The sequence below is a fragment of the Astatotilapia calliptera genome, chromosome 20 (genome assembly GCF_964374335.1).
Source record: "Astatotilapia calliptera chromosome 20, fAstCal68.1, whole genome shotgun sequence".
Classification (NCBI taxonomy): Eukaryota; Metazoa; Chordata; class Actinopteri; order Cichliformes; family Cichlidae; genus Astatotilapia; species Astatotilapia calliptera.
The window spans coordinates 35231755-35247512 of NC_137441.1; the positions used below are offsets into that span (position 1 = coordinate 35231755).

At 42.8% G+C, this 15758-nt stretch overlaps 1 protein-coding gene across 1 annotated transcript; it reads left to right on the forward strand.

The window, feature by feature from the left end:
- Nucleotides 1–201: 201 nt before the first annotated feature.
- On the forward strand, nt 202–15650 carry acvr1ba (activin A receptor type 1Ba). The gene is made up of 9 exons (XM_026153841.2): nt 202–403; nt 9840–10076; nt 10172–10432; nt 10574–10804; nt 10971–11138; nt 11235–11391; nt 12115–12239; nt 12335–12465; nt 13046–15650. The coding sequence occupies exons 1-9, from the start codon at nt 340–342 to the stop codon at nt 13169–13171; spliced, it is 1500 nt and encodes a 499-aa protein (XP_026009626.1). The 5' UTR covers nt 202–339; the 3' UTR covers nt 13172–15650.
- Nucleotides 15651–15758: the final 108 nt, after the last annotated feature.

Here is a 15758-nt window from a genome sequence, read left to right on the forward strand (position 1 = left end):
ATTTCCAAAAGCACTTTTAATTTATCATAAATAACACACACAGTGATCACTCCTGCTCTTTAGATGATGTGAAACTGGAAGAAGGCAATTCGCCCACCGCTTTATTTACCACACAGCCCTGACCTCAGGGGCAGAAGGGGACGTGCAGCCCTCAGCCCTCCCCTTTAAACTCGCACGTACACACCCCTTTAAACACGTCACTCGGCTGGCTGGCAGGCTGGCTAGTATCTGGCGGTGGTGGTGTGCGGTTGGACTGTGGTTGTGTTTCAGGTCTGGTCGTGTTGATAACGACACACTTACGACGCATTTCATCGCGGGAGAGATGGGAGTTATGAAGAAATGGCTCTAAAACAAATTGCCCCAACGCTGCTGGCCCTGCTCGGGCTGGTGGCCGTCGGTAATGGTAAGTTTCATCCGAGCACCTCTCCGGCTTTTGTCTCGATGTGTTTTCCTGGACTGGGCATCGCCTGTTGTCGCTAATCGTCATGGCGCTCTCTATCGCGGATTTGGCTAGCCGTGTCTTGCTAGCGTCGACCTCAAAACCACGGCTGCTGTTTGGTCGAACCGGCTGCCGTGCCGTGTTTGATGATTTATCGATATTTTTGGCTTTTATCCGCTGACAAATTCAATTGAGCTGTTGTTGAACACGAGTAGCGAAACCAACAACAACCACCACCACAACAACAACATGGTGGGGCTGTCTGTTCCGAAGCGCCAGCTAACGTCTGCTAGCTAAAGTTCAATAATGTTGATAAATCTGTGTTATTAAATGGATACAAAACTGATATAAATATGATTTTATTATTCTGTACGAACACCCCAAGCAAGGAATAGTAGTCTACATGGTGCTGTTGATGCTGAGGTTAATCTCTTGTGTGGCTGTTATGCTAACTTATTTACAAAATAGTGTCTTTTTGGCTTGTGACTGCTTATCGCTGTTTTGCTTGGGGACATCGTATAATGATAGCTGGCTGGTTGAATTTGCGTAATGTGGTCAGTTACAGTTTCGTCACATGTTGTGAGGACTGGTTTCCACGCTGGAAGGAGCAGAAAGGAGCCTCTGAATGAAGGCCTAACCTACTTTGTGCATGAAATGTGTTTTCTGAGGGTAAACACTGGCAGCTCTGCCATCGCTTTCCATTTGTAAAGAGTGAAAAGGGTGCTTAGTGGACCCCCACCCCCCCTTTCCTTCCTGCACAGCAGAAAGTGAATGCTGGCATAGGGCGACAGCAGCCGTACATTCAGCCATCCCAGACAGAAGTCAGAGTTGAAGTCTGGGTTCATTGTGATGGAAATGTGGCAAGTGGGGTCTTTTGAGGCGCCAGTTATGGTCCTTCTTCAGTCCGATTCCTCCCCATCTGCTGGAGCAGCTGATGCCCAGCTTCACACAACAGCACCACATCACAATATATCACTATATGTAACAGCACACACAGTATATCACCAAATATTCAGCCAAAGCACAGAGCGTTTGGCCCCTCAGCGCATCTACTGACCTTTAAGTTTGCTCCAAACGTCCCTTCACTTTCATTATGCTTCAGTAGGTTAGACACAAGCATGTCTTGTTTTATGAAAAACTCTGTTCTCTTCCTTTGAGTTTTGCACCTTTGTTTCAACTTGCCACTCACTGGATACACTTATTATTAAAATGATCCGTGTGCCAGGGGGGAAAAAATGATCTGATTTGGAGTTGTGGTTGCTCGTTTTCCTTTTGTTTGCTTTGTTCATTTGTCTCTTTTAATTCTATTTTTTTTTATACTTTTTCAACATGTTCAAAATAAAGATTCAATCAATCAATCAATCTTTGCTTCATTTGTTATCCATTAAAGTGTACTGTGCTAAACAATTGAGTCATCCTTCCGAGAATCATAAAAACTGTTCCTCCCCCACAAGTTTAGATAAGGGCGCAGTACACTAAGGTTGATCAGTTCAAGGCATGCTGGGAAAATTGTCACACCTGAGTGGCCAGTTTGTTTGCCTGGGTTACACCAACATTAACAGTGATGTGTGAAGGGGGAGAGTTGGGGGTGGGTCTGTGACCGGTGCAGACACACACAGTGATAATGGGTCTGTCCATCTGGCAGGGTTTGTCATGCAAGGGGGGCCACGAGTCTATCATGAGCTGCTTTCTCCCTATGTAATGGATTACACCATGCACAGGCTGAAACCAGACAAACCTGAAAGCTGCTTCGCTGGAGCAGATTCCAGGCCTGCGCGAGTATGTTTTTGTGAGAATATGCTTTACTCACAGGTTTGAATCTGTCACGTGTTGTTGACTTCACGAGGATTAGGAGTCACTGGTGTTATGGGCATTACATGTCTACGTGACGCAGTCAGACTGGGTGAATTGAACAAAGTAGCAATGTGATATGGGCACTGTCAACCACAGTGCCGCTAGGTAGGGCGCGTCCCTCCCCTTCTCTCTACATTCTCCATCTCACTTATATAAAAGCCTGCTGCTTTGTCAGAATTTAATCTGTACTTTGTTGTCTGTGGTCCCGTTTCTGCTTTCATTCACTTACTTCTAACAGGGTGGTGAAGAAAGCTTTAGTTTGGGTTGGGTTTTTTTTTTAATTTTTTATCTCTAGGTTAGAGGAAGGCCATTGGATAGATGAGCTCCTGCTATCTCTTGACCTTTGAACTCACCTTTGGAAGCTCTTCAACATACAATCACCAGGCCTGCCAGACTATTGTCGTTTCCTGATGTGCCTCTTTTCCACTCTTTAGTCATGGATGCATAACCCTGCTGTCTTTCTGGTAAAATGACCGTCTTCATTTATTTTACACATACAACGTTGATGGATAGAACCACATACATGTGAGATTTGGATATCATGCATCTAGTGAGGTATGATATCCAATAGGAGGCAAATAGAGCGTATAATGTTCTTCCCATCATTTATTTAACACATTGAATGTGTTAAATAAATAAATGAACATTAGTGGCCTATGTGTGAATAACAGAATGCATTAGATCAGAGTTTTCTGACTGCAACATAGTGACCGAACATGAGTGTATTCAGAAGGATTCTTTCCCCCCCTTCTCATTATGAGCAACTGAGATGCACAGCAGGCAACGGCATGATTCACAGTGGCTTACATCAACACATTGTAATTGCACGCATGCCTATACATTTATGCAAGTATATAGGTTTCAGAATTAGATAGTAGAGTGTTGTCGGTCTGCTGCTTTTATGGAAAAAGGCCGTAGTGCTCATTAAGATGTAAGGTAGACCTGTTCAGGTGCACTCAGATTAATGGATAATGTTGCGTGTCTGTGGCGTGTGGTTGTGGCTTGAAACTAAAACATGCCTTCCTTTCAGTTTGAACAGGGAACTCACTCTACAGGGGTAAACGGTGCAGGTGCTTGTGTAATGTCAAATTTGATGTGAAAGAGTTCAGGTGGTGGCTGTGTGAGCTAGTCAGTTTGGAACATGCGTATACCTGCCCATTAGATCAGAGCAGGGAGAATGTACAGAGAGGTTGAAACTTTATAGGTTCCAAGGTGTAAGCCCGTAAAGAGAAGACGGTGTGGACAGGGGAGGGGAGATGGACATTTGGATTTCAAGCAAGATTGAGTTTGAAAAGTAGAACGTGTTTTAAAGGGGCGGGGGTTCCTTCTCCCTCAGTGTGTAGAAGTTGTTTAAACCTGTTCTAGATAAGTTGTATTGTCTGCCAGATCCCTGCAGCTATGTCGTGATCAAATGAAGTTGCATCACATCCTCTGTATAAAATTTCTGGTTGCTTCCTGGCTCAGACACCACCTCCTTTGCAATTTGTGTTTACTAACAATTTCCATAATGTGGCACTGAGCCAGTCGGGGTCAGGTTAGGTCCGGGGTGGTCTAGTTTTCCTTCCATAATGACCAGTGTTGTTAATGACCTCCTTTGGCCCGGAGGCAGAGAGCCCTAATTGCTACAGCAGACGGCATAGCCCCGGACTGACCCGGCTCCTCCATTACTGATGCTAGACCGCAAGAAATTACTATTGCTTTAGAGCCAGCCAACTTCTTGCCTGTCCTCTTCGCTTCAATTTACTCTAAAGTACTTGTCTTTGTTTAAAGAGTTTTTGCATATTGTTCATGAACCTGCATTTGTTTCTGTGGCGTATCTTAAGCATACACAGACATAAGATCTGTGATTTCTCACCGTGCTTCCACAGACTTGATAGTTACATTAATTTATGTCTATAGAGCTAAACTCGACAGCTTCCTCCATTGCATGTCTCTTTGATTTGTTTTTCTTTTTTGTTTTGTCTGACTGCTGTTGGAATTTAGATCAGACCCACACTGCCTTGTAATTTTCTGCTAGAAGGTATGCGGTCTACTTGTCAAGTTTTCTCTAATACTTCCGTGACAATGATTTACTTTGATTAGTGTGATCCAGGGTAAAACTTTTGCTTTTGGAATCCAGTGAGAGTGCCTTATCTAACTAGCTCTTCAAATACCATTTAACCCTATTTTCTCTCCTGGGCTCAGATAGTGTTGGTAGCTTAAACAGAGCAAAAATTTCTTATGAGTAAGTGTGTGAATATGCAAAGTAGTTGCTTTTTTTGAGCTTTAAAGGTAACTGCTGGATTTATGCCAAATCCTTGTGGTGTTCTCGGATCAACGTTGCATTTTGTCTGGGCTGTTTTTATTTTGGTTTCACAATATTATTAGCTTAAGGATTATCTGCAAAATAACTTAATCTGTCTTTTTTCACAATGAAAAGAGTGACATAACTAAAATTTATATTTTTGCCATATGTGAAATTTCTATATATATGTTGTGCTATGTATATATTGTCATTCTGATCATTCTTCTCAGTTATTTATGCAATGAAAATACAAATTACAGCAGAATCAAGGAGTTTTGGAAATTAGCTTTAGTTTTCAGTGCGTCACTTCAGTTTTATTTATGTAACACCAGATCACAACAAGAGTTTACCTCAAGGTGCTTAATATTTTAAGGTGAAACCCTACAAAAATCACCAAGGGGGGGAAAAAAAAAAAAAAGTTTGGACTATGAAACTGCCCTTTATGATCAGACACGTGGCAATGGTGGGACAGGACAAAACCCCCCTTTTAACAGGAAGAACTTGACATCAAGGCTAAACACAAGCAAACTAAAAATAAGTGTGTAAGTGTCTGCAGTGTATTTGGCGCCAGTTGTTGGTCTGTAAGAAAACAGTGTTTGTGTTTAACAAATAATTGTAACCGAAGAGGGGAAAAAAACGACACTTCTGCAAACATCCAGGATGGGTTTCAAGCAGCTTCAAATGTCATTGACTCATATTACCACCATTTTAGAAATCAGTTTGGGAATCTGAGCACAAGTGTCTGCAACAAATCCAAAGTGAACCTGTGCTCACACTCGTGTGCTTTTGAACCCAAGCAGAACAACAGACAAGACAGGAAGGGATGTAGCCTCAGGCTGGTGGTTGGTAGACATGGTAGAAGCAGCCTCGGCCCCAGAGACTTCACTTTAGAATCAGATCAGTAATCTGACCCTGAGATGCAGACAAAGGTAATGACTTTCCTCCTTCCCCTAGCATTGATTAGGACACAGTTGTGGTGTGTGCATGTGTATGTTAGCCTGTGTATGTGTGTTGCACTCACACTGTCTGGTGGCGTCTGCTTGTCTTGATCAGCTCTCAGTCTGGTATCTGTATGGATCTAATTTCAGCCAGTGCATTTTGGTAATGGTTCTCCCCTCCCCATGCACGCACACGTGCTGATTGTCTGTCTGAGCCCCCAGAAACCCACAGTGTTTGTGTAACCTGCCGCCCTGCGCCAAGCACATTTACAGTATTTTCTTTATGTTATCGTACACAGAACTTCAGTCGTGTTTTGAGAGCGTTGTTTCCACCAAGTCGGTCTGAACGGCGCATGCATCTGCTGAACGCTGTCATCGTGGTTTATGGGTAAAGTTCTGTGGAATGGGGCTGTTCTGTGTTTTATTTCGTTAGGTTCATAGGACCGCCAAATTAAGGCAACGCTGTTTATGGCAACAAAGTTTTAATAATGTTTTCCTGACTGTGTTCTCCATTTCCTGTCTCAACACGAACGGAATGATTGGAACTCCGTGCTAACGGCTCAAAGGGATTGCGTTTAGGCTCTGCTCTCCCTGTTTTTGTCATGTGTTCCCTTTTCTGCTCCCTCCCATAAGTTAAAGTCTAGACTGGGTTTTAATGACAGTCGCAGCTGGTCACTTGGGCAGACCTCAATCGCAGCTGGGGGGCCCTGTTTGCCGCCTCCCCCTCTGTATTGTCCTTCCCAAATGGGGACCAACCCCCATCCTGTCTGGCCCAGAGCAGCTCCCCCAAACATCGGGGTTGTTACTGGTAACCCCACTCTGCTGTCCCCTGTATGCCACCCATCCCCCCACGCAAAAGTGCACACCCCCCACTCCAGTCTTTGTTCATGTAGGGCCAGTCCAATCCCCTCCTCATGTCGCCTTAATCTCCACACAAAGGACCAGTGTAAAGACCACCAATTATGTGGATACAAGAGCAGAGTTCACTCAAACTTCACACACACGGCCTTTTCCTCAGATCCAAGTGTATTTAGGCTCGGTAATATTCCTGCAAGTCTGGCTTTGTAACACTTTGGCTCTGAATCTATTGAGATATGCAGAGCGCTGTGTAAACAACACAGCATTTGGATAAATGTTTTTTGTTTGAATTAGTTAAGTAGCAGAACTCCACATTGCCTGATGTTCATCTCGGTTTTTTGGATGGTTTTTTGTTGTTGTTGTTGTTGTTTGTTTTTTTGTTTTTTTAAACCGCTACCTCGTGCCATCTTTTGCAAAGTTTTGTTTGGGGCTGTGATTTAGCAGTTAGATGAATATATTGGCGGGTGAGCGTTGGCTGAATTCTTGAGCAGTTTGTTCTTTTGGAGTGAATTTGAAGGCCAATTTTTTACTATTCTATTTTGGTGGTCTGCCTCCATGAGGATCTAACTTGGCAGATAAAGAACCTGTAAAGCAGGTTTCAAAGCTTGTGCTAATGAGTTGAGTCGGCCCATATTTTGCACATTCGTGTCCCTCTTTCAGTTTTTCAGAAAGCAGAGGTGACATTTGAGTGTGTTTTAATGTTTGCTGTCCAATTGGTATAAATTATATTTGAAAACTAAATCAATAACTGTACGTGTGCCCGTATGGTTTAGTGACGTGTGTTTTTCCCAGCAGCTTGTTCATTATTAACAGGATGTGAGAGAAATGTCCTCCGCCTAATTGCTTCATCTCGGGCTTTCTGCTCATGACTTTTATTTGGGTGTTTTTTCATCATGCACATATCGATAAATATTACACAGTCACCAGTAGAACCGTTTACGGCTGGTGGACAGATTTTTATATCGCCTAAGCCTGTTTGCTGATTGCATAAATGTTATACATTGTAGTCACAGGGCGTTCAACTTACAGGATGTTTTCATTTAGATAAAAGCATTAGTCAGTAATGAAACATCAGATCATTTTATCTAAACTTGTGAATCAATCACCATCAAGTTAATAATAAATATCCTCTCATGTTTTTGCTGTGCTGAACACACATAATGTTTTTGCTTCTCAGCGTGGAAGCGGGCTACACATGGTATAGTCATGAGGTAGCCCTAAATGAAAGGGAGGACTTCCCACAAACCAAACTCTTGGTAGGCCGCAAACCATCCATGGTAGAGTTGAGAAGCAAATGTGTGTGTTTTCAGCCATGTTTGGTTTCCTTCCTGAGCTTCTGTCTGTGTCTGTGTGCCATCTGTCTTACCACACACAGACTCTCCAGTGATGAATGTGCCTTTTCATTTCAGATCACCGTGTTCTTGTCAGATCACTCCTGTTAGCTCATTATCGTGTATTGGTGCAATATGTTTGTCATGAAAAAAACTTTTATAGCCTTCAATTTGAGTTTTGTGAGGCGATTCGGTTTACAATCCTAAGTGTGGTGAGGAGGCGCTTTGTCTTAAAATGTGCTGCGTGTGTATTTCCTTTTAAATGCTGCTCTTGCTTTTGAGAACGTATTGATGAAAATGGCTCTTGTCTGGATTCACTTGGTAAAAATTTGATATGCTTTACTGAAAAGCCATAAACGGCAGACGTGAAGGAGAGATGGTCCTGGTGGAAAGAGGTGTTTCAGGTTGTCTGAATGTTGATGGAAGTAATGTGTCATCCTGCATTTAAACCTACAGCCATGGCTCCTGTCATCGGTTTTATTTTGTTAAACTATTTGCCACGCACTAGCCTGATGTGGCACAGGGCTTGTTTTTCTCTTTTTATCAGGCCCAGCCTGCTTTACCTCTGTGTAATCTGCAGGAAATTCCATCTGCATGCGAACTTGAGTGAAATTTGGACACACTCAGCATTGAGTTCCTGTCACTTTCCCACTCACCTCCTCAAGAACAAGAGACACACACACACACACACACACACACACACACACACACACACACTAACCAGATGTGAAATATTACTGAAACTCTGCTTCAAGTGTTCCACATTTCCAGTTACTACTCGGTGAACAAGCATAGACACATCAGCGTACACGCTACATGCAAAAAATGCTCCCACGCAGAAATAAACCTTCAAGAGTTCAGGGGAAACCACTGCTATGACACCACGGTTTGTGGTTTAGGCCACTTGGATGTTACATGCAGATGTTGCAATAAGTATATCACTCATTGAATTTTTTCTTTTTTTTATTACTTATTATTTTTTATTACTACTCTGGTAGTTGCTTAATTTGCTGGAATCTGCTGACACCTTTTGGCCGACCTCTTCGTTGGTTCAAAAAGAGAAGATCACTGAGCTCATCTGGTCAAAGAAGCCCTTTAGTATAAGACACAGAGGATTAGTGGAATTTTGCCACTCTCAACGTCTTTCTTTCCTCTAGGCTAGGCATTGTCAGCTGTCCGACCAATGTTGAGCCTCTTTTTGAAGAAGAATAGGGATTGAAATTCCTCTTCTCTTTGTGTCTCCTCCTGTGTTGTTTTAGGGTATAGTGGTCTTGTCTTTGTTAATTCCACAGTGATTAGTCTCAAGTGGTCCAGCCTTTGTCTGGCCTCACCCACGGTAGTGTTGACAGTACGTTTTTCATTTTGGGTTTTCCTGTGTAAAAGGAACAACCAAAAATAAAAACGGCTCCACATTCCTACAACCAACTATGCCATGCCCTGCTGTGCGCTGTGGTAGGAGTAAACCTTAGAAGAAACCCAATGTGCTGGCCTTGCTCTAAATGAGAAGCATGTGTGGTATGACTCGAAATCACATTTCACTCCAAATCTAATCAGTTTTCAGTTTCTTGCTCTCTGGATTGCTCAACCAGTACTGGTTCTGTTTTAGATGTGGCAGGCACTGACCTCATTTGTTTGCACGTATATGGACCACCGTAGTTTTATTGTGAAAGCGGCAGGAGTTCCAGTGTGTCACCTTTTAATAGGTTCCTGCGCAGAAGTGTGCTGTGTTTAATAAAACTCTGGTCTCATTAGCTGAAACAGTGGCGGCTCTCGGTGTCGATGAGAAAAAGCCGGGAGAGGAATGGAGCAGAATGCTGCATTGGGGATTTGGCAGGAGCCCTCTCCCGTTGAGTTTCACTTTGTCTGTCCCGACGGGCAGGACTGTCTCCACCCTGCGTGTCTGGGTTCATCTGCAGTGAAGGATCTGATTTCAGGGCTGTCTGGCTGCTTCTGCTGAACACTAAGGATCTGTGTCTGCACGTCATAATATGCCCACAATTTAAAGGGACCCTCATTACATTTTGTATTGAAACAGTGGTGTATGCTTGCCCCCTGCTGGGCACAATGAAGAAGTGAACTAGAGGACTCTGTAACCTCGTGGTGATAAACTTCTTTTCTTTTTCTCACTCTCTCAGCTTTACATTGCAACTGCACAAACTGTGAGAAGACAGGCTATGAGTGCGAGACAGACGGTGCCTGCATGGCTTCAACTTATTATGTCAATGGGAAGGAGGAACACGTACGTGTCTGCATCAACCAGGACAGCCTGGTCCCTCCTGGGCAACCGTTCTACTGTTTGAGTGCTGAAGGTTTCTTCAATACTCACTGCTGCTATGTAGATTACTGCAACAGTATTGACCTGAAAGTCCCAGGTGAGACCTCATTAAATACTTTAGAGCAATTGTGACTGTTTATTTATTTTTTTATTTTTTTAACCCATTTCTTTTGTTTTGTTTTGTCGTCTTAGTCCCAACCAAAGGGGGGGAATGGTCAACCCAAGTGAGCAACTGGGGGCCAGTGGAGCTGGTGGCAGTGATTGCAGGGCCCGTGTTCCTGCTCTGTGTGTTGCTGATGGTCGGGGTGTTCCTGTTCCAGTATCACCAGAGGGCCTACAGCCACAGACAACGGCTGGAGGTAGAAGATCCCTCCTGTGACCATCTATACTTGGCCAAGGACAAGACGCTCCAGGACCTAATCTATGACATGTCCACCTCTGGATCAGGCTCTGGTCAGTATGCAAAAGCAGGAGCTTCCATACATCCTTAGATATATCAGTATGCCCAAATGAGTAACATTCACCATAGCGGTGTGAGGATACTTATCAGGGAACTCTTGTTGATTTGTTGCCTGTCTGTTGCCCCCTCTGCAGGTTTGCCCCTGTTTGTGCAGCGGACTGTGGCCAGGACTATTGTGCTGCAGGAAATAATAGGAAAAGGTCGCTTTGGGGAGGTGTGGCGCGGGAAGTGGAGGGGAGGCGACGTAGCAGTGAAAATCTTCTCATCCAGAGAGGAGCGCTCCTGGTTCAGAGAGGCTGAAATCTACCAGACAATCATGTTACGGCATGAAAATATCCTAGGATTTATTGCAGCAGACAACAAAGGTGAGGAAAACTGTTGGCTATATGAAGATACAATACAAGAAGGCTGCTTTAAACAACCCTCAACAGTAAAAGTTTAGGCCTTTTCAAAATAAAATGTTTTACAAGCTCGCTGCTGTTTAAGTAGAGTAGATTATTTGATCGACGTTATTCATTTGTTCCCTTTCAGACAACGGCACTTGGACTCAACTCTGGCTGGTGTCAGACTATCATGAGCATGGCTCACTTTTTGACTACCTGAATCGCTACTCTGTCACCATTGAGGGGATGATCAAATTGGCGCTATCAGCTGCCAGCGGCTTGGCACACCTACACATGGAGATCCTAGGCACTCAGGGTGGGACTTTCATGTCTGCAGAGTGGATATGTTATATGTAAAGGGCGAGCATGTTCTTGATGCAAGTGTAATGCTGTTGTGTTGGTTCTCGTGCAGGTAAACCTGGCATTGCTCACCGTGACCTCAAGTCCAAAAATATTCTGGTTAAGAAGAACGGCACATGTGCTATAGCTGACCTAGGTCTGGCTGTCCGCCATGAGTCTATCACAGACACGATCGATATTGCACCGAATCAGCGCGTGGGCACTAAGAGGTAAATGTTTCCATACTTATCAGCACTCAAGTAGATAAAGCGCACAGGGGATTTTACAGGTCTTCCCTGAGGCCTTAAAGAATACATCTGACAACTTTCTTTCTTTTTTTTTTCTTCTAATACTTTGAATATCAGAAAGTGAAAACTTTGCAAAGCTGGATTTTAGTTTTCTGACTTTTTCATAATTCTAGTCACTCTTGGATGTAATACCCTGTTATTCTCTGCACCACAGAAATGGGAGACCTTGGTAGAACTTTGAGTGAGATAGATGTACTGTGATGTAGAGTGTAAAAGATGGCAGTAGCTACAATGACCACACAGTGGTTTGTCAAATCCTGTTTTAAAGCCTTAAGATGTGATTTTTCTCAATGGCTGTCTTGGTGATCTTAAACTGCATGCTCAATTATTGAGGAGGAGGAGAGCTGACTGTGAAACTGCATGCTCATTGGCCAACAACTTGGCATAATGCAAAAATTCAACATGACCAGAAACGAGTCACCGAGGGCAGACGGTGATCAAGAAAGTGTTTACTGGGGTGAAGCGTGAGGGCTGTTTTTTCTCATATTCTGAGGACCAGAAATCTTTTTTGCAGCCATAGGTATCGCCCCCTAGTGGGCATTACAAGGAATGAAAGTTTGAGACTTGTTGGGAGGCTGTTATCTTACTTCAGTTTCTATTAGTGGTGCTAAAGTTGTTGTTCATGCTGTGTGTGTCCACCCTCAGGTATATGGCTCCAGAAGTCCTGGACGAATCCATAAACATGAAACACTTTGACTCCTTCAAGTGTGCTGACATTTACGCACTGGGCCTGGTGTATTGGGAGATTGCGCGTCGCTGCAACACAGGAGGTAAGAGCACAATATAAATAAATATGATACAGTTGGTCAAATAAACAGAAACATGAAATCTGAGACTGAAAATGCTTCTCTGTCATGTACTACAGGTATCCATGAGGAGTACCAGCTACCCTACTATGACCTTGTGCCCTCTGACCCGTCCATAGAAGAGATGAGGAAGGTGGTGTGTGACCAGAAACTGAGGCCCAATGTGCCCAATTGGTGGCAGAGCTATGAGGTATTTCACACCATGTATATGAACAGCTGCACTAGTGGTTTCTAAAAATGTCCAATGGCAGTATATGGAACCAGTTGGGCTGTATTAGTTTGGCAGTACAAGATGTTCTGGTCTACAAGTATGAAGGTAGACTGCCAACTTCTGAGTCAGTGTTGTGGGGGAGGATTAAAATAGTTTTATCTACTCAGTCGTCCATTGTTAAAATTTGGGGTTCATGATGTCCCTGAGCTGGCTACCAGCAAATAAAGTAAAACTTGGATAAATCAGTTCATTTCTGGATTTAATTTCACTTAAAAAACAAAACAGAAAAACAGCTTTTTACATAAAGTGTACTATTCTTAGCAGTGGTGCCCTCAATATACAAAATAAATGAGCCAGTCCAACAGTCTGTTATTGCCTTAGTGCAAGACGCAGTAATCAACATTTAATGTCCCTGATGTAGGTGCACAGGTCTGTCTTACCTTAAACTCTGACATTTTTCTCACACACAGAGGCTGGTTTGAAAAGCACAGATCGCGACTCATTCAAATGTCTGTGGCTATAAGTCATGTTGTAACACTTTTGTCCTCTTGCTGCGCAGTCACTGCGCGTGATGGGGAAGATCATGAGGGAGTGCTGGTATGCCAACGGAGCAGCCAGACTGACAGCTCTGCGCATCAAGAAGACTTTGTCTCAGCTCAGCGTGGAGGAGGATGTGAAGATGTGAGCGTACAGGCGGCAGAAAGACACTCTGGAGACGCACAACCAGACAACACTCCCATAGGAAAGAAACACTAAAGACAGACTGCAAATGAAAACCCTGCCAGTTTTAAAGCCACACTCCAAGTTGTGACAAGGCCTACCTCACCTTTTTAGCCAAAACTACTGAGAATCAACCCTTCTCCTCCTCCTCCTGACTTTTCTCTCCCTTCCCCTGCCTCCCTTTAGCTCCTCACGTCTCTTCCTCCTTCCCTCTGACTCCCTTCTCCATGGGCCACAACACTACAGCACTACCACTGTTAATATCATCACACTCAACCTTTCTTTTTTCATCTCCCATGGCAGGAAGTAGAACTCTTGTACAGTGAAAAGAATCTTCTGTTTTTGATCATCTGTTTTCTTGTTTTTCCTTTTAACCTCTCTGAAATTGTCCAACATGGACTAAAGTCGTCCAGAAGAGTCGGGCATGTTGTGGGCTTCAAGTTTAGGAACGATTACACATAACTTTCCATTGTGTTGGCCATACAACATCATATTCTGTCGCTGTAAGGAGGGGAAAGAGGCTGAAGCACTGTTTTTTATAGGTGTGTGTGCGTGTGTGCGCGTGTGTGTGTAAGTAAAAGGTGTCTGGACTACTAGCATGTTCCCAAGACACTACAATGTCTACTGGTGTAGGCTGTAGTTCATTAGAGAAAATCAGTTATTGGACATGTGGTAATTAAGCATGAACAGCTGGATTGTGCTTTTTTTCCCCTCATTTTATTCCCTCACTTGAATCTTCAAACACAAATTAGTTGCACTCAACTGTAGCTTCCTCATCACATGTGAGACCGGGCAGGTGTCACATAGCAGATGCGGTCCAGTCCTGGCGTTTAGTTTGAAATGTGGCAGGGATAATGTTGAATTTATTCTAATTTTTTTTTCTTCTTGGGATGGTTTTATTTATTTGTTCATAGTTTTTACTACATAATGATGAACACTGTGAGATGAGATGTGACAAACCACAAAATTAAATGTCGTAGTTCAGTCAAAGTCTTCAGAGTCGTGGGTTATTGCATTCATTTATTTTTTAAATTTAATTTCTTCTTTTTCTTTTCTTTTCTTTTTTTTTAAAGTAAAGATGCTGTTTGAAAAATGAATGCAGCCATAACCCTCTGGCGGTGACAGGTGAAGACGTAGTACACACGGGCCAAATAAGAGGCGTATGAAAAGGCAATGAAAACAATCTTTTCTTTTTAAAATATATATATTTTTTGTGTAAAAGATCATGATGGGTGTTTTTTCTTCTGGCTTTAACATTAGACACTACTGATGATGGGTACATATGATTTGTATATACAACATGCATTTTGTTTTATTTTTTTCCTTCTATGCCACAAGCTCCAGTGTGACATTGATCAGTGATTTTAATCTGATGGTACTTTCACGCATCTGTTTGATCCGTCTATGGTTTCTGACTGTCCGAGGAAAGGATTGCGATATCTGCTGGAATTTGTATTTCACTTGCTCCTCTCATGGTAATTTGGTGGTACTACTGATCCCAGGCCATTTTGCTGCAACTTCCTTTTTTTAATTTAATTTAATTTTTAAAATCTATATAAACACAACTATTGCAGGTGCTTGTTGAGTTCTTTCAAGAGCTGAGTAATGCAGATCTGTTTCTACATACGTCTTCTGGGGTGACATCTTTCTCAATGACACTGGAATACTTAGCAGCTTCTTGTAAACCTTACTATTCTGATACTGCCACTGGCTGTTTATTCAGAAATCCAGACGATTGCTGACAGTTCGTGCACAGGGAACATGTGGTTAGATGTAAAATGTAGTTGGGAGTTTTACTGTCAAAGACTGACATGCTGTAAAGAGAAACTGCATGTTTTCATTCTACATCTGACTTTGAGTCCGTCTCCAGACGAGACTATGAAAGTATTACACTGACATTTGTCACCATCGGGCTCTGCACTGTTATGTCCACAAGGGCGATTAGTTAACGTTAGTTACGCCATCACTTGATCCAGAATCCATGTGTCATGTTGGTATCCATTTTTTGCATGCTGTCTCAAACACTGGGTCCTCTGCATTGAGGTAGATAAACTTAAGAGATGATGTTTTTTGTTTTGTTTTTGTTTGTTTTTTCCCCCCCACCATTTCCTGTGTGCTTTTTGTTGTTGTTTTTGTTGTTTTTGTTTTTGTTTTCTGTTTGTGTTGTTGGTTGTGTACCCCAGAAATGTTGCTGCTACTGTTAACATGGGTAGAAGTTCAGCGGGCAGAGGGAAGTGAATAAAAGAAGGGAGGGGAAGTGGGCGACTGCTGTCAGTTGAACCAAAATTGTCAAAACACTCCTGTCCATGTTTGGTTTGTTGCCATGGGTATATGACCATCAGACATCCTGTTCATAGGTAATAAAAAATAATATTGTGCAGATCTTTTCAGAATTAGTTCAAAGGTGTACATAGATGATATACAATAAAATCCTCTTTTTCTTATCCGTGACTCTGGCCAGTGCTCATTTCAGATGTTTGGTTTTCTCTTGTTTTTGTTTTTTGTTTTTTTTCTTCATAAAGAAGATAATATTTTAAATTATGGCTTGTGAC

Coding starts and splice junctions, on each gene's coding strand:
- acvr1ba (XM_026153841.2), top strand. CDS start 340: ATGGCTCTAAAACAAATTGCCCCAACGCTGCTGGCCCTGCTCGGGCTG. Junction 404..9,839: donor GCTGGTGGCCGTCGGTAATG/GTAAGTTTCATC, acceptor TCACTCTCTCAG/CTTTACATTGCAACTGCACA. Junction 11,392..12,114: donor CAGCGCGTGGGCACTAAGAG/GTAAATGTTTCC, acceptor GTCCACCCTCAG/GTATATGGCTCCAGAAGTCC.